Below are 25,169 nucleotides of genomic sequence, written 5' to 3' on the forward strand. Positions count from 1 at the left end.
GTGCTCAGAAGAATTTGCTTTATAAATGTTGGGGTGCTCTTTCTCATTTAACTATTTTTTGTGGTATTACTATCTGTCTTACAAGCAAATACATTTAAATTTAGAATAATGCAAATTTTTGCACATTTTCTCTGAATGTTGGTGTTTTTCACAAATAAACACTGAATATATCGACCAAATTTTACCACTAACATAAAGTACAATGTGTCACAAGAAAAAGATTTGAAAAAATTGGCTGTGTCCTTAAGGCCAAAACAGGCTGCGTCCTTAAGGGGTTAAACTAAATGCTATTATTATCGTTTTTACCATTTACCAACAAAACTTTCTTGAAGCATGAACAACAGGGCAGGATTTACCTATAGGTACAGTAGGCCTGTGTCTATTAGCAGGCTTGTAGGGAGGGAGCTTGCTGAATGAAAATGTACATATTGTTTGAATACACTGACCCAGACGTGTTCATATATAAAGTATGTGTATTTATATTTTAATTATGTACTCACAGGGATAAGAGGACAACCAGCATTGGGAATTTTACTGAGGGTGCTATGACAAGCATACTGCAGTGTTCTGTTTTATTTTGTAAGCACAGAAAAACATTTAATAGCCATGCAAGACTAATGGTATATTCACACACAGCGGTTTTGCCACGATTTTTACTGCCTTCCCGACAACTTCATTGAAAAATTGCCTGTGTTTATACTGCACTTTGCAAAACCGCGGTAAATTGCGGTAAAAACACATGCAGTTTCTGGCTGCGCGGCAGAAAGGGTGGCAAAACTGCACTGTGTGAATATACCCTTATATAAAATGATTCCCTTTTTTATAAAAGAGGCATCATATAGCCTCAAATAGAACGTCTAAAAACATATTCAGTGATTTATGATTTCAATAGCACGTCTGCTTGAGATTTTCACATATCCATTTTAAATACTACAAATGTCTAATGAACACATTGACATGAGTGCAGTTTCCATGTAACAAAATAAATAATTTTTACGGCTGTGAAGACCCCTTTTTAACATATATTATATCTGGAGCAAAAGTCTTATCTGAAGCTCCTGGGTCTCAATGCAAACACTGTAACGTGGCTCATCTGCTTTATAATACAGGTATCTACTAATGCGGGAGTTTGTGCCCCCTCAAGCACCAGCGCTTGGATATAACTGCTACAATTGCAATCCCTACAGAAATTTCCCCTGTAGTTACAATCATTTAACAATGAGGGTATGTTCACAGGGCTTAGCAAAATACGTCTGAAAACACCTCCTGATTTTAAGACGTTTTTGTAACTACTCGCGTTTTTCGCGGTGTATTTTACGGACATTATTGGAGCTGTTTTTCAATGGAGTAAATGAAAAACGGCTCCAAAAACGTCCCAAGAAGTGACATGCACTTCTTTGACGCGGGTGTCTTTTTGCGTGCCGTCTTTTGACAGCGACGCATAAAATTACACCTTGTGGGAACAGAACATCGTAAAACCCATTGAAAGCAATGGGCAGATGTTTGTAGGCGTAATGGAGCAATTTTTTTTAGGCGTAATTCGAGGCGTAAAACGCCCGAATTACGTCTGAAAACAGTGCGTGTGAACATACCCTGAATCTTATTTTTTTTAAAAGTGGACTTATTAATTGTATATGATTAGCCGCTCATGCAATCATGGTGCATGAAATCTGTAATCTATAATCTTTAGAAGATGATAGAAATAATATTCAAAGTTAGTTAAAATTTCTGAACTTTGGTAGATGCCTTTATTGTGCATGACAAAAATATGTGCGCATTAATATGTTTTACCTACCTATCAATATCAATGTTGAGAAAGAGCAGATCAAGTGTCAACTCCCCCAGAATTGACAGTATCTTCTTTTAAACCCACTCATTTGAAGTGATTCAGACTCTGCGTGGCTTTGAAGACAATGAATTCAAAAATATGTTGATTTACTTGACATAATAAATCCAATGTAACATGAATACAGGGTAGAGATTGCTTGTTAAAAGGGTATTCCAGCTTAAAGCATTGCTTACCTATTCACTGGATAGGTGATAATAAATCCTAGATCTGTGGGGGTGTGGCTGCTGGGACCCCATCAATCGCTTGAAGGGGGTAACCCAGTCCACCATTCCCCCAGCCACTAGATGGTGGCTATTAGGAGTTTGATTGGAGTGGCAGCCAGAAATGCACCCTGCCGCTCTAGTTAGAGTCTATGGCACAGAAGTAAACAGTAAATCACAGCTCCGAGCCCCTTTTTGGAGAGCTCTTTGGTCTTAATGCTGCTTGCTTAGTGGGGTTGCAGACTCAGGGGCCATTCAGAACAGGTGTATTTATACTGACATCATGTGACAGATCATGTGACACTTTGATTGTACACAGGGGATCGTATTCAACTAATTATGTGACTTCTGAAGTTAATCGGTTTGACCAGAACTTATTTAGGGGTTTCATAGCAATGGGGGTGAATACATATTGCACTAACTAATTTTCAATTTTTATTTATTTTTTTGTTTTTCTAACAAGGAACTGTATTTTTTTTAAATTATACTGTAACAATTTGGACCATTTTGTCAGGTATATTACATACAATAAAGTTTAAAATCCATTTTAAATCCAGAAACTGTATACAGTAAGAATCACAAATGTATTTGAGGACAATACCAGAAATCAAGGACTATCTCAATGAATTCTGAACATTTGCTTGGCGTGGAGTTAGGTAGCGAGACGTCTCATGAAAGAGGATAGCAAGTGCATTTGGCTCCTAAGCAATATTATGGTCATCCTGAATATAAAGTATGATCTATTAGCCATTAGAACTAGAAAAAACATATATCCCATAATGCTTGCAATATTATAGTAGTATATATATGTACCTTAGGGACCTAAGAGGCTTATTGCATACTGTGGCTGCATTACTATGATATCTGTGTTATAAGCGAACATTTTTAATAGTTTTTTTATGTATTATCTATACATTTTCTAATTTGTAAATCTCAATATTTATAAATACACATAATATAAACATCATACAATGTACATTATTCACTTTTTGCCATCCTAATGTCATTTATTATATGTTTAGAAATGCTAATATATATTTTTTCCTAATGTATAATCTATATATGTCTTTTCGTTTCGTTTTTCTTTAGCTCCAGATACCACTATTTAAGGATGCAGTAGATACTTTTGTTGCCTTGTACAAATTTGTACCACAAGAAAATGAAGACTTAGCAATGAGGTAGCTAGCCTTTTCAAGAATGGTATTTCAGAACAGCTCTGGAAATGTTATATGTAAAAAATACTTACAGTACCATAAATTCTTCAGAAGACTTACATTTGCTATTTTATGGTGTCTTAACACCTATCGGCTTCATGCATTTTATCAAGTCAATATTATTTTGTTACATGCTTCAATACATTGTGGAATTTTATCTACTAAATTACTAAATTTGCCTATTGTATGATATTTAGAAATTGTAAATGTTTTTCCCAGTTAACATAAAATTTTATAATGCCACATCATATTAATGACTGTTTAGCTTTGGAAATTAATTGGTATCCTGGCAATAATCTTTTGTTTATCACTGGTTTTGCAGTATATTCCATTGCTGCACTTCTGTGACTTGATTTCCTTGGCATCAGTAGACTTTGCAGGTGCAGATGACTGATCTATTGCAGAACACTAAATGAAATCTGCCACCTGAAATTTTTGCGCAGTTTATTCATGTCCCAAATGTTACAACCGCGACGGATAAACAAACTCCAAGTAGACAGTGCTGAAAATTTGTTTACCATACACCAGCTGAGGCTTTTCATCACAGCATGACAAACGCTCGAGACGAAGGGGACAAATAGTGACTATAAAGCAACCAGTCTCTAAAAAAAATTATGTATTGCAACTAAAACAATGTATTGTACAAAAAAGGTTAGTTTCACTGTTATTTTATGTGTGTGTGTATATATATATATATATATATATATATATATATATACACATATGTATATGTGTATTTACTAGTCCTTCTCAATGAATTAGAATATCATCAAAAAGTTAATATATTTCAGTAATTCAATTCAAAAAGTGAAACTCATATATTATGTAGATTCATTACACACAGAGTGATCTATTTCAAGTATTTTTTTCTTTTAATGTTGATGATTATGGCGAACAAATAATGAAAACCCAAAATTTTGTATCTCAGAAAATTAGAATATTATATAAGCCCAATTTCAAAAATGATTTTTAATACCGAAATGTTGGCCTACTGAAAAGTATGTACAGTATATGCCCTCAATACTTGGTCGGGGCTCCTTTTGCATGAATTACTGCATCAATGCGGCGTGGCATGGAGGCAATCAGCCTGTGGCACTGCTGAGGTGTTATGGAAGCCCAGGTTGCTTTGATAGCGGCCTTCAGCTTGTCTGCATTGTTGGGTCTGGTGTCTCTCATCTTCCTCTTGACAATACTCCATAGATTCTCTATGGAGCTTAGGTCAGAGTTTGCTGGCCAATCAAGCACAGTGATACTGTGGTTATTAAACCAGGTATTGGTGCTTTTGACAGTGTGGACAGTGTAAAACAGATAAAAACAAGGGGACCTATCACACAAAAACACTAAAAAAAGGCTATACTTACAAATGGACACAGCCAGGTCAGAAATGCTGATGAAGGGGAGTGAGCAGGTGCTTTAAATAATAGTAACCACTCCCACTAGTCTTGAGGGGAGTGGCGTGTGGTGCATGGGATGTGAAGTAAAAAATAATAAATGAATAGTGTATGTGCAAGTGATAATAGGGGTGAAATATAGGGGGCAGTAATGAGTAAAGTGCATAAATAAAGATAAATGAATAATGGGGTGCCAGTGTGTGAAACATTCAGTGTGGACAGGTGCCAATTCCTGCTGGAAAATGAAATCAGCATCTCCATACAGCTTGTCAGAAGAGGGAAGCATGAGTGCTCTAAAATTTCCTGGCAGACGGCTGCGTTGACTCTGGACTTGATATAACACAGTGGACCAACACGAGCAGATGACATGGTTCCCGAAACATCACTAACTGGGGAAACTTCACACTGGACCGCAAGCAACTTGGATTGACGCCTCTCCACTCTTCCCCCAGACTCTGGGACCTTGATTTCCAAATGAAATGCAAAGTTTACTTTCATCTGAAAACAGGATTTTGGACCACTGAGCAACAGACCAGTCCTTTTTCTCCTTAGCCCAGGTAAGACGCTTCTGACGTTGTCTCTGGGTCATGAGTGGCTTGACACAAGGAATGCCACAGTTGGAGCCCATGTCCCTGATACATCTGTGTGTGGTGGCTCTTGAAGCACTGACTCCAACTGCAGTCCACTCCTTGTAAATCTCCCCCAGATTCTTGAATGGCCTTTTCTTGACAATCCTTTCAAGGCTGCGGTTATCCCTGTTGCTTGTGCACCTTTTTCTACCACACTTTTTCTTTCGTCTCAACTTTTCATTAATATGCTTGGATACAGCACTCTGTGAACAGCCAGCTTCTTTAGCAATGTCCTTTTGTGGCTTCCCCTACTTGTGGAGAGTGTCAATGACTGTCTTCTGAACAACTGTCAAGTCAGCGATCTTCCCCATGATTGTGTAGCCTACTGAACCAGACTGTTGGATCATTTCAATTCTTAGGAAACCTTTACTGGTGTGTTGTGTTAATTAAATGATTGGAGTGTGACACCATGAGTCTACAACCTTGAACTTTTACCCAATATTCACATTTTCTGAGAGACGAAATTTGGGGTTTTCATTAACTGTTAGCCATAATCTTCAACATTAAAATAAAAAAAATGCTGGAAATAGATCTCTCTGTGTGTAATGAATCTATATAAAATATGAATACCTATACCAGACTGTGAAGACTACTAGTATATCCAGAAAATGAAACACACATAGCACAAGTCATGTACCATGACAATATAAAATAAACTTTATTGAAATATACATAACACATTGGCCATCAAAATATAAAAACAATATAGCACAAAGTTAAAAAGGAGAGTATGGAGGAGCTGCGTGAATAATCCAATATATATGCTACCATACTATAAACATCCTGTGATGTGGTAACAAATGCAGATATCTATAGAAAAAATAATCATATAGATCAAGTATTTGGACAACAGAAGCACATAAATATATTTAGCACCTGACAGAAGAGCACACAATTGTGCATGCATATAAAAGTATACAGCTAGAGCTCCAAGTTGCACCCAAAACAAAGACCATGCTTTATAAATAAAGGATATTGCACAAAACCATGGACTGCATGATAGGAAGCACGCAGGAACACTCCACACTGACTGCCCCCGACGCACGTTTCGCCGTCAGCTTTCTCAAGGGGTACTGACTGATGGGATAGTGGTTGTTTTAAATATAAAATGCAGAGGGAGGGGACTACACGAATAGCCAAACACTAAGCAGTGTTCACAGCATATGGAGATCTGCAATCACAGATCAAATTACACCTACCATGCTGCAGGCACCATTAGGCTATGTTCACACAGGGCACTTTGCAAGAGGAACATCTGCCTCAAAATTCTGTTTGGAAGTCAGAGGCAGATATTCCTCTCCCTGCACGCCAATTTACGCGGCAATTCTCGCGCCGCTTTTCGCCCGCGGCCATTAAGCGCCGCGGGCACAAAACAGCGCGAGACACGCTTTCTCTGCCTCCCATTGAAGTCAATGGGAGGTCAGAGGTGGAAGCGCCCGAAGATAGGGCATGTCGCTTCCCCTTCCCGCGAGGCAGTTTTACTGCTCGCGGGAAAAAGACGCCGACGCCTCCCATTGAGATCAATGGGAGGCGTTTTCGGGCCGTTTTTGCCAAGTTTTGCGACGCAAAAATATGAGTTTCACTTTTTGAATTTAATTACTGAAACAAATTAACTTTTTGATGATATTGTAATTCATTGAGAATAACCTGTGTATATCTATATATACATGCAGATATAGATCAATCTATATACAGATAGATATATACAGTATGTCTGCTATATATATATACAGTACTATGCAAAAGTTTTAGGCAGTTGTGGGAAAAATGCTGCAAAGTAAGAATGCTTTCAAAAATAGAAGTGTTATTAGTTGTAATTAACAAAATACAAAGTGAATGAACAGAAGAAAAATCTAAATCAAATCAATATTTGGTGTGACCACCCCTTGACTTCAATTCTTCTAGGTACACTTGCACATAGTTTTTGAAGGAACTCAGCAGGGAGATTGTTCCAAACATGTTGGATAACTAATCACAGATCTTCCGTGGATGTAGGCTTCCTCAAATCCTTCTGGCTCTTCATGTAATCCTAGACAGACTCGATGTTGTTAAGATCAGTGCTTTGTGGAGGCCATATCAGCACTTTAGTGCACCTTGTTATTCTTTACGCTGAAGATAGTTCCTAATAAGGTTGGCCGTATGTTTGGGGTTGTTGCCCTGCTGCATGAATTTGGAGCCAATCCGACGCCTCCATGATGGTATTGCAAGATGCATAAGTATCTGCCTGTATTTCTTAGCATTGAGCACACCATTAATCCTGACCAAATCCCCTACTGCATTTGCTGAAATGCAGCCCCAAACTTGCAAGGAACATCCAACATACTTCACTGTTGCCTGCAGACACTCATCATTGTACATCTCTCCAGTCCTTCTGAGAACAAACTGCCTTCTGTTACAGCAAAATATTTTAAATTTTTACTTATCAGTCCAGAACACATGCTGACATTTTTCTGCACCCCAGTTCCTATGTTTTTGTGCATTGTTGAATTGCTTGGCCTTGTTTCCACGTCAAAGGTATGTTGCAATTCTTCCATGAAGATCACTTCTAGCCAGACTTCTCCAAACAGTAGCTGGGTATATGTGAGTCCCATTAGTTTTTGCCAGTTCTGAGCTGATGGCACTGCTGGACATCTACCAACATTGAAGGGAAGTACAGTAAGCATGATGTGTCTTTGATCTGCTGCACTAAGTTTTCTTGGCTGACTACTGCATCTACGGTCCTCAATGTTGCTCGTTTCTTTGTGCTTCTTCAAAGGAGCTTGAACAGCACATCTTGTAACCCCAACAAAGCCCAACCCCAAATCCCTGCTTTGAAATCTATGCCTGGGAGAGACCTTGCTGATGCAGTATAGCTGTAACATCTGCAGTCGCAGACCGCAGACCCCTTTTATCCTGCCAACGTCTTCCCCTCCAGAGATGCCAGCACATGCGGCCGTCCTGTCTTGCAGTGACCACTAGGGTGCACACGCAAGCTCACTCCTGGCCTTAAAGGGCCAGTGTGCGCACATGTTAAGAATGAACTAATTAGTCCCACATCCATGGACTATATAAAGGGCCCCGCCTTTTCACGCCTTACCTGAGTCTTGTTTGTATTCCTCTGTTAGTCTTGCAAATGGTCTGTTAGTCATTTATTTTTCCCAGTGTTCCCGTGCCCTGTTACCTCTATCCCTTGTCCTGTGCTGTATTTGTTCCTGTGCCCTCTATATTGTTGGAGTTGTATTGTGCCGTTTACCACATCTGCTGTGTTACACTACGTCTGGTGTCATCTGCCACGCTTTGCATCATCTGCAGTCTGAAGTTCCACCTGTGCCTAGCCACTGCGACTGTCTGGACTGTTCAGGTACCCTTGTGCTGGACTTTGTATTAATTGGGTACTCTGTTGCTTGGCCAGCTGCCTCCCCGCTATGGCGGTGAGGCCTAGTGGGTCCACATACCCACAGATCATGATAATAGCTATCTTGTGTCTTCTTGCTGTGCTCAGTCTTGTCATGGTTTACCTGTGATAGAAAACTGTCTTCTACAACCTCACCTATGTAGCAGAGTTTGACTGTTCCTCACCCAGTTTTAAGCCTCCTACACAGCTGTTTCTGTTACAGTTAATGACTGTGTTTCAACCTCCATATGAAAACGATGATCATTATCACTTGTTTGGTATAATTGATTAATCATACACCTGACTATAATCCTACAAAATCCATGACTTTGTGCAAGTGTACCTAGAAGAATTTATGCTGTTTTGAAGACAAAGGGTTGTCACACCAAATATTGATTTGATTTAGATTTCTCTTCTGTTTATTCACTTTGTATTTTGTTAATTTATAAAAAAAACTATTAACACTTCTATTTTTGAAAGCTTTCTTACTTTGCAGCATTTTTCCACAACTGCCTAAAAGTTTTGCATAGTACTATCTATCTATCTATCTATCTATCTATCTATCTATCTATCTATCTATCTATCTATCTATCTATCTATCTATCTATCTATCTATCTATCTATCTAGGGTGATTCAAAATGGATAGTGCAAAATTAAAGGCGTGTAGTTAAAGTAACATCAGTGGTAAATGGCCAGCGACTGAAAATCACAGCAAACCTGGCTCAGTTGAGCTTAGCAACCAATCACAAGATAAATTTCATTTTCAAGAGACGAATTTGAAATGTCCTTACATAGTGTGACATAAGATGGCGACATCGAAGCAAGAAAAAGCTTTTTCCGCATTGGAATTTGCAAGAACACGGTCTGTTGTGACAGTACAGTGAAACTTTCAGAATACATTTAGTAAATGTGATCTCCATAGAAACTGAATTTTGCGTTGGGCGATGCTTTTCGAAGACACTGGTGGTTTATGTCATGGGAAAAGTCCAGGACACCGAAAGACTTTGGAAGAGACAATGAAAAACATTCAAGCCAAATATGAGAATAGTCCTAGAAAGTTGACCAGGCTGACTATTATGGAACTACAGGTGCCACAAACCACAGTATGGCGCATCTTACGAAAACGTCTGCGTTGTAAGCCATACACATTACATCTTCTTCAGGAGTAGAAACCAGACGACAAACCGAAATGCCGTGACTTTTGCATTGACTTGCAGGGCTGATTGGAAGATGACGAATTTTCTGACAGGCTGGTGTTCAGCAATGTGACTACTTTTCACCTCTGTGAGAAAAGTCAGTCCACATAACATTATAATTTGGGGCTCTGAAAAAACATGTGCCCTTATCAAGCACATGAGGGACTCAACCAAAGTAAACGTGTTTTGTGCAATGACAGGCGCAAAGTCTACGGTCCCTTCTTTTTTTGCTGCGGATGCTGTCACTGGCCACTCCTGCCTGGACATGTTAAAAAAAATTACTTATGCCACAGATAGAGGGAGATCTGCCAAACGTAGTCTATCAGCAGGATGTTGCACCTCCACATTTAATTTGGATGTACACCGATACCTGAATGAAACTCTACTGAAACGTAGAATCGATCGCGCTGGAAACAACAATTCACCAATGTTGCACTGGCCTCAGGAATCGCCAGATCTAACACCTTGTGACTTATTTATGTGGGGCTACATCAAGGACTCAGTGTATCTGCCCCCCCAGCCACAGGATCTGAACGACCTGAGACAAAGCATCACTGAAACAGTGGAGTCCATGTTCGAGGATATACTGGCATGTGGTGTGTGGATCGAACTGGACTACCACCTAGACATCTGCCGTGTCACCAATGGAAATCACTGTAAACATTTTTAGTGTATAAATAAGGTTTGAAAAGATAGTGTGTCTTTTCATGTTGTGTTATGTTCTCTCAGTTATGAATATTGAGGCTATCATTTTGCACCACACTTTTTGAATTACCCTGTATATATATATATATATATATATATATATATATATATGTACATAATACAAAAAATAGGCAGCACTCCGTTCAGGTAGAGGTGAAAAAAAAGGGTACTTTTATTGTCCCATAAACAGTGGCAACGTTTCAGCTCCTTCCACTGGAGCCTTTCTCAAGCCTTGAGAAAGGCTCCAGTGGAAGGAGCTGAAACGTTGCCACTGTTTATGGGACAATAAAAGTACCCTCTTTTTTCACCTCTACCTGAACGGAGTGCTGCCTATTTTTTGTCTTATATACCATTGGGATTGTGGTCTTATCCCGTTGGCTTGCACCCACAGCATACCGGTGCGGCTAGATACATTTGTTTTTCTATATATATATATATATATATATATATATATATATATATATATACATATACATATATACACTACCGTTCAAAAGTTTAGGGTCACTTAGAAATGTCCTTATTTTTTAAAGAAAAGCACAGTTTTTTTCAATGAAAATAACATTAAATTAATAAAAAATACACTCTATACATTGTTAATGTGCTAAATGACTATTCTAGCTGCAAACGTCTGGTTTTTAATGCAATATCTACATAGGTGTATAGAGGCCCATTTCCAGCAACCATCACTCCAGTGTTCTAATGGTACATTGTGTTTGCTAACTGTGTTAGAAGGCTAATGGATGATTAGAAAACACTTGAAAACGCTTGTGCAATTATGTTAGCACTGCTGTAAACAGTTTTGCTGTTTAGAGGAGCTATAAAACTGACCTTCCTTTGAGCTAGTTGAGAATCTGGAGCATCAAATTTGTGGGTTCGATTAAACTCTCAAAATGGCTAGAAAAATAGAGCTTTCATTTGAAACTCGACAGTCTATTCTTGTTCTTAGAAATGAAGGCTATTCCATGAGAGAAATTGCCAAGAAACTGAAGATTTCCTACAATGGTGTGTACTACTCCCTTCAGAGGAGAGCACAAACAGGCTCTAACCAGAGTAGAAAGAGAAGTGGGAGGCCCCGCTGCACAACTGAGCAACAAGACAAGTACATTAGAGTCTCTAGTTTGAGAAATAGACGCCTCACAGGTCCTCAACTGGCAGCTTCATTAAATAGTACCCGCAAAACGCCAGTGTCAACGTCTACAGTGAAGAGACGACTCCGGGATGCTGGCCTTCAGGGCAGAGTGGCAAAGAAAAAGCCATATCTGAGACTGGCTAATAAAAGGAAAAGATTAATATGGGCAAAAGCACACAGACATTGGACAGAGGAAGATTGGAAAAGAGTGTTATGGATAGACGAATCGAAGTTTGAGGTGTTTGGATCACACAGAAGAACATTTGTGAGATGCAGAACAACTGAAAAGATGCTGGAAGAGTGCCTGACGCCATCTGTCAAGCATGGTGGAGGTAATGTGATGGTCTGGGGTTGCTTTGGTGCTGGTAAAGTGGGAGATTTGTACAAGGTAAAAGGGATTTTGAATAAGGAAGGCTGTCACTCAATTTTGCAACGCCATGCCATACCCTGTGGGCAGCGCTTGATTGGAGCCAATTTCATCCTACAACAGGACAATGACCCAAAGCACACCTCCAAATTATGCAAGAACTATTTAGGGAAGAAGCAGGCAGCTGGTATTCTATCTGTAATGGAGTGGCCAGCGCAGTCACCAGATCTCAACCCCATAGAGCTGTTGTGGGAGCAGCTTGACCGTATGGTACGCAAGAAGTGCCCATCAAGCCAATCCAACTTGTGGGAGAGGCTTCTGGAAGCATGGGGTGAAATTTCTCCCGATTACCTCAGCAAATTAACAGCTAGAATGCCAAAGGTCTGCAATGCTGTAATTGCTGCAAATGGAGCATTCTTTGACGAAAGCAAAGTTTGAAGGAGAAAATTATTATTTGAAATAAAAATCATTATTTCTAATCTTGTCAATGTCTTGACTATATTTTCTAGTCATTTTGCAACTCATTTGATAAATATAAGTGTGAGTTTTCATGGAAAACACAAAATTGTCTGGGTGACCCCAAACTTTTGAACGGTAGTGTGTATATATATATATATATATATATATATATCTCATAACAATTAGCCTGTGTTACAAGCCATAATTTTAGCCAAAAATATAGATATGAGGCAAAGTTGCTATGAACGCAAGGAGTGAATCCTAAAATGACTAAGGCCCTGTACATATTGGTCTTCCTTAGGCTTTTATAAGGGACTCCAGTATTTTTTATGGCCAGAATAGGTTCGTGCTATCTGTGTCGTAAAAAATACTGAAACTTCAAAAGACCTCAATAGAAATCATTAAAGGTCCATTAGGATTCGTTGGGGTTTTTCCAAAATAGGATCCTGGATAACTATCACTGTTCTATTATAAACAGAAACCATGGGCGCTAGTGTGAACAGAGCCTAAAAGTATGGTCTTATACTATTCTTTTTTTTTTAGCTAAACTCAGGAGTGAACCTTGAAGGGAGGAAAGGTTCTTCGGAAAGCTGACTGTATACCCCTATGGGCACTGTAATGGCTGCCATTAGTAGTTGTCACCTAATGTCAGTTACATTAGTTATCAAAAAAATAGACCAAGATAGCTTAGAGAGAAATGAAAATGTATTAAAAAAAATCATTGATGTAAAAGGACAAGAGATTCAGTGTAACTTGAAATGTATTATTTTTTTTTCTATGCTTTGGAGTCCAGGGAAGGTTCTACTCAGTAATCGACAGTCTTCTTTGTATGAGTATGCTTAGAGAGCTGGCTGTCAATCACTGATTAGGACCGCCCACTGGACAACTAAGTACAAAGAGATCAGGGATTAATAAATTACAAGTTATACTGAATCTTTTTCCACATTCTACAGTATATATCAATCTTCTCAGTTTCTCCTGCTCTATATTTTGCTGCCTGCAGATCAGACTGCATATTCAATGTGATAAATTCCCTTTAAGGGTCAGTTCACACGTTGTGTAAATATTCAGAATTTTCCGCAATGGAAGTCGTTGCGGAAAATCTGCAGCAAATACAGTAGCAGCAAAGTGGATGAGATAAAACAAATCTCATCCACATCCTGCGTAAATACTGAGCAGAAAAAAATGCTTAGAAATTTACGTTGTTTTATTCCGCAGCATGTCAATTGTATTTGAGTAAACGCTGCTTACTTGTTGCGGATATTCCCCATTGAATTCTATGGGGAGGTAAAACCTGCAACAAATAGCAGTTGCTTTTTGGGGCAGGTTCGCAGCTATTCCGCCTCAAAAAACGCAACTCAGGAAAAAAAAGTCTGTGTTTCTTCCTCCAGGACGGCCTCCTGGGTTTCCATTTCATCCCACGTGAGCGCTGCAGCCAACAACAGGCTGTAGCGGCAGTCACGTGGGATGAAAAGTCATGCCAAGAGGCCGGACTAGATGACGTAAGAGGGCCGGCCCCCTGTGATGACACTTCATCCAATGTGGTCGCTGCTGCAGCCAATCACAGGCTGCAGCGGTCTCCTGAGATGAAACGTCATCCCAGGAGGCCAGCATGCTAGCAGACCGGCTAAGTGCTGCAGTTTTCTGCAGCGGACATTCTGGGCGAAAAACTGCACCACATTTTGGTGTGTTTTTTCAGCCGGAATTCCCTGCGGCGCACTGTGTGGATACGCTGTGTGCTATTACGCAGCGTATCCACCCCGTGTGAACTCAACCTTAATGTGTTCATTTTAACAGCTATAGCAGAGGCGAATGATCATTTTTTCTACAATTAATGTCGTTATGGGATAATGCATGACAGATGCTTTTCAATTAAGGTTTTTGGAGATTTCACACCCTGGTAAATTAAATTGGTGTGTGGTCAGCAGAGGCTGCTTACATTGCTGGATATGCTTTCATTCAATAGCAAATATACATCTCACTGTGGGGAGCAGATCGAGTCCAGATGATTTTCATTTGCTTATACACATGTTTAGAAGTATATTTAACAACGGTCTAAAATATGAATTAAATGTACAGTAAATCAATAATCTATTTCATATTGTGTTCAGGAGACAATTTCAATACAATCAATGATACCATTCCTACAAAATGTAACTAAAGTAATATTTTTTATATAAATATATCTAATTTTTTAAATTATTTTTTTGCAGACCTGGAGATAAAATAACTATATTAGATGATTCCAATGAAGACTGGTGGAAGGTATACTTCATTTAGACCTTGGGGACAGCATGTACTATTTTTTGTGTAATGACTGCTTTTTCTATAAACCTATATACTGGATTTGAATTACTAATGCAGATATTAACTAATAGTTACATAATACCTCACTAATGTAGATATGGTTCCTCTTTTTATAAAGTGTGGACTTGATGATGACTTCAGTCATGCAATTGTCACACGACTTCGGAGTCGAGTGACAGACACACTCCTAGAAATGCAATGAGTTGTATTCAATGCATTTGAAACACTGTGACAGCAAGGGTTTGACTACAATGAGTGTGTGTGTTGGGATGTGGGGGTCTTTTTGACCAATATATACAATATATAAAATAAATTAAATAAATAAGCAGTTAGGCCTTATTCACACGACAGTGAAAAACGGCCGTGTGATGGCCGTTCTTTTAATGGCCGTCACATGGCCATTTTCAGAACAATGATGTTCTATGGGTGTATTCACACTTCCGTTTTTTTAATGGCCTGTGAATAATGGCCGTCAAAAAATAGGACATGTCCTATTTTTGGCCGTTTTAACGGCCTAACGGCCCTCATAGAAGTCAATGGATCAGTTTTTAACGGTTGTCAATACATGTAACAACTGTTAAAAACGGATCTGTGACATGGGGATTGGCACGGGAACTACTAGTTTCCTTGCTGGCTATCGGCGGCTCGATGACACACACTCATCGATGCAACGCCGACCTCTTCACATGTGGTCTCTCGTCTTCACGGGTTCTGAGAAGGCGATGCAATGACGTCATCGCGCCACCTTTGCAGATCCCGTACAGATGAGAGACCACATGTGAAGACGAGCTGCAAAAGTAAGTGTCATCACGTCGCCTTCGCAGATCCCGTAAAGGCGAGAGACCTTACCTGAAGAAGACAGCGCTGCATCGGTGAGTATGTAGGGTATTCATGTTGGGCTGTGTGGCATCATCTACAGGAAGGTGTGTGGCATCATATACATCGGGGCTGTGTGTCATCTACAGGGAGGTGTGTGGCATCATATACAGTGAGGTGTGTGGCATCATATACAGGGAGGTGTGTGGCATCATATACAGGGAGGTGTGTGGTATTATATACAGGGAGTTGTATGGCATCATATACAGGGAGGTGTGTGGTATCATATACAGGGAGGTGTGTGGCATCATATACAGGAGGTGTGTGGCATCGTATACAGGGAGGTGTGTGTCATCATATACAGGAGGTGTGTGGCATCATATATAGGGAGGCGTGCAGCATCATATACAGGGGGTGTGTGGCATCATATACAGGGAGGTGTGTGGCATCATATACAGGGAGGCTGTAAATCGTGTCTAGGAGAACATGCGTGTTTTCAGGGGGTTGGGCCAAAAAAAGCCTGACCAATGAAATTCATCAGTTTTTTTAATGGCCATGAAAAACTGATGCAAAACGGATGTCAAACGGCCATTAAAAACAGACAGACGGACTGGAAATGGATGAAAATTTGGAGACACATTGATGCAAAATGACCATGAAAAACTGACAGTTGATCAGTTTTTAATGGACATTTTTTTTCACTGTCGTGTGAATATAGCCTTAGAGTATGTGACATTTTTTGGTTAAGCGACCCTACTTTCCACTATCACAGATAGAAGATTGATCAAATACATCATAGAACATAGTTTATGTACTGGTGCAGTTTTTCGCGCGGAATGTCTGCTGTGGAAAACTACAGCATTAAGCCTTTTCATCCAGGAGACAAATAAGCAGCGTTTACACAAATACAATTGACATACTGCGGAATAAACTTCCGCACCGCAGGTAAATTTCTGAGCGTTTTTTCCGCTCAGTATTTATGCAGCGTGTGGATGAAATTTGTTCTATCTCATCCACTCTGCTGCTACTGTATTTGCTGCGGATTTTCCGCAACAAATTCCGTTGCGGAAAATCCACAATATTTACGCAACGTGTGAACTGACCCTTACATTGACTTGTGATGGGATTTAAAACGTTTTGTAGTCAGTCCTTTTTGCCTCTGTATTTTCCACGCTATGTTTCCTTCTGCCTAATCACGTGACTACGACTCTGACAACACGCTGAATACAGGAGTTACAGTGTTCACCAGAGGTCAGTCAGCTGGTGTCCCTGACTTCCAGCGTGATGTGATCTGTAACTAGCCCCTCCCTACTCCTCCCACTCTCCTATCATTTTTGTACACTCTGCAACTGTCAGTGTGCAATAGCAGCAGCAACAAGGAGCATGGGTCATGATCAGGGGCGGATTAAGGGTACCATGGGCCCCGGGCACTTTTTCATGTCTGGGCCCCCCTCCAAACTCTGAAGACAGAACTTTGAAGACGCTGTACCGTATATATTTGCATATTTCTGTTTAGGCGGCCACAGATCTGGCACAGTTTTGAATTAGCTGTAAAAGTAGAATGAGCCATAAAGAAGAGAAAAAGCTGAATATTTTGAGACACTAAAGTGGTCAGGAGCTTTATAACGTTTTTATTTTTGCGTCAATGGAGTGGTGTGTGAAGGATTATTTTTTTGCGGGAGGAGTTGTCGTTTTTATTGGCACCATTTAAAGTACCATATAATGGGTGAATTGGAAAAAACTGAGATTCCTCCATGGTTTTTTGGGTTTAGTTTTTACTATATATTTACCTTCTCAGACCCAGAACCAAGCTCACTACATAAATACATCCCCAGAACCAAGCTCAGTACATATATACCACACCAGAACAAAGCTCAGTACATATCTACCACACCAGAACAAAGCTCAGTACATATATACAGCCCCAGAATCAAGCACAGTACAAATATACAGACCCAGAAACAAGCTCAGTATATATATGCAGCAACAGAACCGAGCTCAGTACATATATACAGCACCAGAACAAATACAGTTCAGTACAGAGATCATTTGCAAATTCAGTTTAACCGCTGCTGTATAAAAATGTACGACATAAAACAACAGCTCCCAGTATAGCCTGAACAATGGTTAGGTTATGCTGGGAGTTGCTATTTTAAAAAAAATAATGCTACAGTCCGTATTCTCGCTGAAGATCATACAGTGACTACAGTACTGATCAGTCACAGGGAGAATAAACATTTACATTGAGTGACTCACAGGTGATGTCTCAGATTCTTTTTCGTTCTCTTTCTCTTTTTTTCTCCATCCGGTCCAGACTTCTTCCGGGCATGGCCCATTTCTGCAGTTTGCAGCTCAGATTTCTTCAGCTCCTCACTTTTCCAACATTTCCGCATCTATAAATGAAGATTAAATTTCTCATGATGCCACACTCTATGCTTCTACATATATAGTTACATAGTTACATAGTTACATAGTTAGTACGGCTGAAAAAAGACACATGTCCATAGTATCATAAACTGTGCCCCTGAATATAATAGTACTATACACTGTGCCCTGAATATAATAGTACTATACACTGTGCCCTGAATATAATAGTATTATACACTGTACTCCTGAATATAATAGTACTATACACTGTACTCCTGAATATAATAGTACTATACACTGTGCCCTGAATATAATACTACCATACACTGTGCCTCTGAATATAATTGTAAAGGATCTGCCAGACACTACGTCTGTGGATACTCCCAGGATTAATCAATCGACACCTGAGGCCGGACCTCTTAGACTGACTCCGGCTCCCACCAATCAGGGTGGCAGGCTCAGGAGTGGGAGAGCCTATCGCGGCCTGGTCAGTCGGAGTTAGCTCTGCCCCCTGTCCATTTATACCTGCCGTTTTCTCTTCCTCATTGCTTGTGATTCTTCCTGGTTTCCTGGCCTTGCTACAGCCTTGCTCCAGCCTGCTTCTGCCTTGCTTCAGCCTTGCTACAGCTTCCGCTTATCCTGCTTCGCTCTGCCCCCGGCTTGCTTCCTGCTCCTTGCTCTGCGTTTGTATACTTCGTGACATCCTGATCCTGACTGGCTCGTTCACCACTCTGGTTTCCTCAAGGTGTTCCGTGGGCTACTGCCCCTTCCCTTGCTTGTTCCCTGTTTGTATTCCCTTGCACTTAGTCAGCGTAGGGACCGCCGCCCAGTTGTACCCGTCGCCTAGGGCGGGTCGTTGCAAGTAGGCAGGGACAGGGCGGTGGGTAGATTAGGGCTCACTTGTTCCCTTCCCCTCCTTCCTGACATAACATAATCACAAGCCCATACCTAGTCTACCCTTTCTTCTACGCGATCATGGACCCCCTTGAGACCCTGACCCAGCAGATGCAGGGCCTCTCCCTACAGGTCCAGGCCCTGGCTCAGAGGGTCAACCAGCCTGACGCTGCCATAGTAGTACCCCTCGCCTCACCTCTAGAACCTGACCTCAAGTTACCTGACCGGTTCTCAGGGGACCGTAAGACCTTTCTCTCCTTTCGGGAGAGTTGCAGACTTTACTTCCGTCTAAAACCTCACTCCTCAGGTTCCGAGAACCAGCGGGTGGGAATCATTATATCCCGACTCCAGGAAGGGCCCCAAGAGTGGGCCTTCGCCTTGGCTCCTGACGCCCCTGAACTCTCCTCCGTTGATCGTTTTTTCTCTGCCCTCGGACTCATTTACGACGAGACTGACAGGACTGCCTTAGCCGAGAGTCAGCTGGTGACCTTACGTCAGGGTAGGAGACCTGTTGAGGAATACTGTTCTGACTTTAGAAAGTGGTGCGTAGCTTCTCGGTGGAATGAACCTGCCCTGAGGTGCCAGTTTAGGTTAGGCTTATCCAACGCCCTGAAGGATCTGCTTGTTAGCTACCCCTCTGACTCCCTAGACCAGGTTATGGCCTTAGCAGTACGACTTGACCGACGTCTCAGGGAACGACAGCTTGAACGTTTCAGTGTTTTCCCCTCTGACTTCCCAGCGATTCCCCCCGAGGTCCCGTCTCCTCGCTCTTCCACGGAAGACTCGGAGGTACCTATGCAACTCGGGGCCTCCATGTCCCCTCGACAACGTAGAGAGTTCCGCAGGAAGAATGGTCTCTGCTTCTATTGTGGGGATGACAAGCATCAACTGAACACCTGTCCCAGGCGCAAGAATAAGCAGCATACTCCTGTTTTTGAACTCCTTGTTGGCTCCATGCATTTGGAGCAGTGCTCTGTACTGTTGATGCAGGGATTATCGTCCGATCTGGTATTAGGTCTTCCCTGGTTGCAGTTGCATAATCCCACGTTTGATTGGAATACTGGGGATCTCACCAAATTGGGTAGTGAATGCCTGACGTCATGTCTTTCGGTTAACTCTATTTCTCCCCGTGAGGAGGTAAACACGCTACCTGAGTTTGTTCAGGACTTCGCTGATGTTTTCTCTAAGGAGGCCTCCGAGGTGTTGCCCCCTCATAGAGATTACGATTGCGCCATCGATTTGGTACCAGGTGCTAAGCTTCCTAAGGGTAGGATATTTAATCTTTCATGTCCTGAACGTGAAGCCATGAGGGAATATATCCAAGAATGCCTGGCAAAGGGTTTCATTCGCCCCTCGACTTCTCCTGTAGGTGCTGGCTTCTTCTTCGTGGGGAAGAAGGATGGTGGTCTTAGGCCGTGCATTGACTATCGTAACTTGAATAAGGTCACTGTAAGGAACCAGTATCCCCTTCCTTTGATTCCGGATCTTTTTAATCAGGTTCAGGGGGCCCAATGGTTCTCTAAGTTTGATCTACGGGGGGCTTATAACCTTATCCGCATCAAAGAGGGGGATGAGTGGAAGACTGCGTTTAACACGCCCGAAGGTCATTTCGAATACCTGGTCATGCCCTTTGGGTTGTGTAATGCCCCTGCCGTCTTCCAGAATTTTATTAATGAAATTCTGAGAGATTACCTGGGAAATTTTCTTGTAGTGTACCTTGATGACATACTGGTGTTTTCCAAGGACTGGTCCTCCCACGTGGAGCATGTCAGGAAGGTGCTCCAGGTCCTCCGGGAAAATAATCTGTTTGCGAAAACCGAAAAATGTGTGTTTGGGGTACAGGAGATACCATTTTTGGGTCAAATCCTCACTCCTCATGAATTCCGCATGGACCCTGCCAAGGTTCAGGCTGTGGCGGAATGGGTCCAACCTGCCTCCCTGAAGGCGCTACAGTGTTTTTTGGGGTTCGCTAACTATTACAGGAGATTTATTGCCAACTTCTCGGTCGTCGCTAAGCCTCTTACGGACCTCACTCGCAAGGGTGCTGATGTCCTCCACTGGCCTCCTGAGGCCGTCCAGGCTTTTGAGACCCTCAAGAAGTGCTTTATCTCGGCCCCCGTGCTGGTTCAGCCCAACCAAAGGGAGCCATTTATCGTGGAGGTTGACGCGTCCGAGGTGGGAGTGGGGGCCGTCTTGTCCCAGGGTACCAGGTCCCTCACCCATCTCCGCCCCTGTGCTTACTTCTCTAGGAAGTTTTCGCCCACGGAGAGTAACTATGATATTGGCAACCGCAAACTTTTAGCCATTAAATAGGCTTTTGAAGAGTGGCGTCACTTCCTGGAGGGGGCCAGACACCAGGTAACGGTCCTTACTGACCACAAGAATCTGGTTTTCCTAGAATCTGCCCGGAGGCTTAATCCGAGACAAGCTCGATGGGCGCTATTTTTTACCAGATTTAACTTCTTGGTTACCTATAGGGCTGGGTCCAAAAATATTAAGGCTGATGCACTGTCACGTAGTTTCATGGCCAATCCTCCTTCGGAGAAGGATCCTGCTTGTATTTTACCCCCTGGTATAATCGTTTCTGCCACTGATTCTGATTTAGTCTCTGACATTGCAGCTGATCAAGGTTCAGCTCCCGGGAACCTCCCTGGGGACAAGCTGTTTGTCCCCCTGCAATACCGGCTAAGGGTACTTAGGGAAAACCATGACTCCGCACTATTTGGTCATCCTGGCATCTTGGGTACCAAACACCTCATTACCAGAAACTATTGGTGGCCTGGGTTGCCTAAAGACGTTAGGGCTTACGTCGCCGCTCGTGAGGTTTGTGCTAGGTCCAAGACCCCTAGGTCCCGACCTGCGGGCTTACTACGTTCTTTGCCCATTCCCCAGAGACCTTGGACCCATATCTCCATGGATTTTATCACCGATTTGCCTCCATCTCAAGGCAAGTCTGTGGTGTGGGTGGTAGTAGACCGCTTCAGCAAGATGTGCCACTTTGTGCCCCTTAAGAAACTACCTAACGCCAAGACGTTAGCTTCTTTGTTTGTTAAACACATTCTGCGTCTCCATGGTGTCCCAGTCAATATCGTTTCTGACAGAGGGGTACAATTTTTTTCTTTATTTTGGAGAGCCTTTTGTAAAAAGTTGGAGATTGATCTGTCCTTCTCCTCCGCCTTTCATCCCGAAAATAATGGCCAAACGGAGAGGACTAATCAATCCCTGGAACAATATTTAAGGTGTTTCATCTCTGACTGTCAATTTGATTGGGTCTCCTTCATTCCCCTCGCCGAATTTTCCCTGAATAACCGGGTCAGTAACTCGTCAGGGGTCTCCCCGTTTTTCTGTAATTTTGGGTTTAATCCACGGTTCTCCTCCGTTTCTCCTGGTAGTTCCAATAATCCCGAGGTAGAGGACGTTCATCGGGAACTGTGCACAGTCTGGGCCCAGGTTCAGAAGAACCTAGAGGCTTCCCAGAGCGTACAAAAGATTCACGCTGATAGAAGACGTTCTGCTAACCCCCGGTTTGTCGTCGGGGATCTGGTGTGGTTGTCGTCTAGGAACTTGCGCCTTAAGGTCCCGTCCAGGAAGTTTGCTCCCCGATTTATTGGGCCTTATAAGGTCATTGAAGTCCTCAACCCTGTATCCTTCCGTCTGGAGCTGCCCCCATCCTTTCGCATACACAACGTCTTTCATGCCTCCCTCCTTAAAGGCTGCTCCCCGTCCTGGTCCCCCTCGAGGAAACCTCCGGTTCCCGTTCTCACCCCTGAGGGGGTGGAATTCGAGGTGGCCAAGATTGTGGACAGTAGGATGATCCAGGGCTCCCTCCAGTACCTGGTCCATTGGAGAGGATACGGGCCGGAGGAGAGGACTTGGGTACCTGCTCGAGATGTTCACTCTGGGGTATTGGTCAGGAGGTTCCACCTTCTCTTCCCCACTAAACCAGGTCCTCTTAGTAAGGGTCCGGTGGCCCCTCATAAAAGGGGGGGTACTGTAAAGGATCTGCCAGGCACTACGTCTGTGGATACTCCCAGGATTAATCAATCGACACCTGAGGCCGGACCTCTTAGACTGACTCCGGCTCCCACCAATCAGGGTGGCAGGCTCAGGAGTGGGAGAGCCTATCGCGGCCTGGTCAGTCGGAGTTAGCTCCGCCCCCTGTCCATTTATACCTGCTGTTTTCTCTTCCTCATTGCTTGTGATTCTTCCTGGTTTCCTGGCCTTGCTACAGCCTTGCTCCAGCCTGCTTCTGCCTTGCTTCAGCCTTGCTACAGCTTCCGCTCTGCCCCCGGCTTGCTTCCTGCTCCTTGCTCTGCGTTCGTATACTTCGTGACATCCTGATCCTGACTGGCTCGTTCACCACTCTGGTTTCCTCACGGTGTTCCGTGGGCTACTGCCCCTTCCCTTGCTTGTTCCCTGTATGTATTCCCTTGCACTTAGTCAGCGTAGGGACCGCCGCCCAGTTGTACCCCGTCGCTTAGGGCGGGTCGTTGCAAGTAGGCAGGGACAGGGCGGTGTGTAGATTAGGGCTCACTTGTTCCCTTCCCCTCCTTCCTGCCATAACAATAATAGTACTATACACTGTGCCCTGAATATAATAGTATTATACACTGTGCCCTGAGTATAATAGTAGTATACACTGTACTCCTGAATATAATAGTACTATACACTGTACTCCTGAATATAATAGTACTATATACTGTACTCCTGAATATAATAGTATTATACACTGTACTCCTGAATATAATAGTACTATACACTGTGCCCTGAATATAATAGTATTATACACTGTACTCCTGAATATAATAGTACTATACACTGTACTCCTGAATATAATAGTACTATACACTGTGCCCTGCATATAATACTACCATACACTGTGCCTCTGAATATAATAGTACTATACACTGTGCCCTGAATATAATAGTACTATACACTGTGCCCTGAGTATAATAGTAGTGTACACTGTACTCCTGAATATAATAGTACTATACACTGTACTCCTGAATATAATAGTACTATACACTGTGCCCTGAATATAATACTACCATACACTGTGCCCCTGAATATAATAGTATTATACACTGTACTCCTGAATATAATAGTATTATACACTGTACTCCTGAATATAATAGTATTATACACTGTACTCCTGAATATAATAGTACTATACACTGTACTCCTGAATATAATAGTACTATATACTGTACTCCTGAATATAATAGTATTATACACTGTACTCCTGAATATAATAGTACTATACACTGTACTCTTGAATATAATAGTATTATACACTGTGCCCCTGAATTAAATTGTGTCAAACACTGTAAAGTAAAACACCAAACACACTAACAATGCCCCCTGTAGATAGTGATAGTCACAATGCCCCCTGTAGATAGTGCCAGTTACAATGCTCTCTGTAGAAAATGCCCCCTGTAGATAGCGTCTGGTACAAAGCTCTTTTCAGATAATGTCCCCTGTAGATAGCACTAGTTAAAATGCCCTCTGCAAATAATGTCCCCTATAGATTTTTCCAGTTAAAATGCCCTATGTAGATATCGTCCCCTGTAGATTGTGCCAGTTACAATGCCCTAAGTAGATAATGACCCCTGTAGATAGCGCCACTTACAATGTCCTCTGTAGATAATGCCCCCTGCATCTTTTAAACTCAACGCTGCCCAGAACAAAAAAAAAACATTCTCACCTGTCCCCGTTCCCGCTTCTTCCTCCAGCGACGCAGGACTGGTCAGAGACCAGACGGCGTCATCCAGCGTAAAGGCGCAGATGATGTCATCACGCCGACTATGTCATTAGCAAAGCCCCGAATGGGGGGAAGGGAACGGATAGTTCCCTGTCTCGCCAGCGCTACAGTAAGCAAATGTATCCGCATACTAAGGATGCAGATATAATTGGGTGAGAGGTCCCGCTTCACTCGGGTTCTCTGAACCAGCTGTAAATTTAACAGCCGGTACGGGAGAACCGGGGCAAACTGGGCCCCCTTCCTGCCTCGGGCCCAGGGCACTTGCCCAGATTGCCCTCATTATAATCTGCACCTGGTCATGATGAAAATTGTAGGTTCCCCCAGCAAACGTGAATCACCATAGCTACGCATGGGATATTACTTCCATCTCAAAGACCAAGGGTAGAGAAGCAGCCAAGATAGCAGGCACAAAGGGGGTTTATGCTCTGGAAAAGATTGTAATCGAACTAGTGCTGACAAGAAAAATACTATTAAAGAAGATATATTGGCCTATGTTAACTATAATAAT

The 25,169-nt window shown here is 42.2% G+C and overlaps 1 protein-coding gene across 2 annotated transcripts in view; it reads left to right on the forward strand.

The window, feature by feature from the left end:
- Nucleotides 1-25,169, forward strand: part of STAC (SH3 and cysteine rich domain) — a 330,747-nt gene that overhangs the window by 269,573 nt on the left and 36,005 nt on the right. Inside the window, exons 8-9 of one of the 2 annotated variants that reach the window (XM_075826963.1) lie at nt 3,139-3,227; nt 14,730-14,781. In XM_075826963.1, the coding sequence (XP_075683078.1) occupies nt 3,139-3,227; nt 14,730-14,781 (141 nt within the window). The remainder of the gene's footprint in view (nt 1-3,138; nt 3,228-14,729; nt 14,782-25,169) is intronic. The other variant, XM_075826964.1, reaches the window with a different exon arrangement.

This window comes from Rhinoderma darwinii, chromosome 5, assembly GCF_050947455.1.
Source record: "Rhinoderma darwinii isolate aRhiDar2 chromosome 5, aRhiDar2.hap1, whole genome shotgun sequence".
Taxonomy (NCBI): Eukaryota; Metazoa; Chordata; class Amphibia; order Anura; family Rhinodermatidae; genus Rhinoderma; species Rhinoderma darwinii.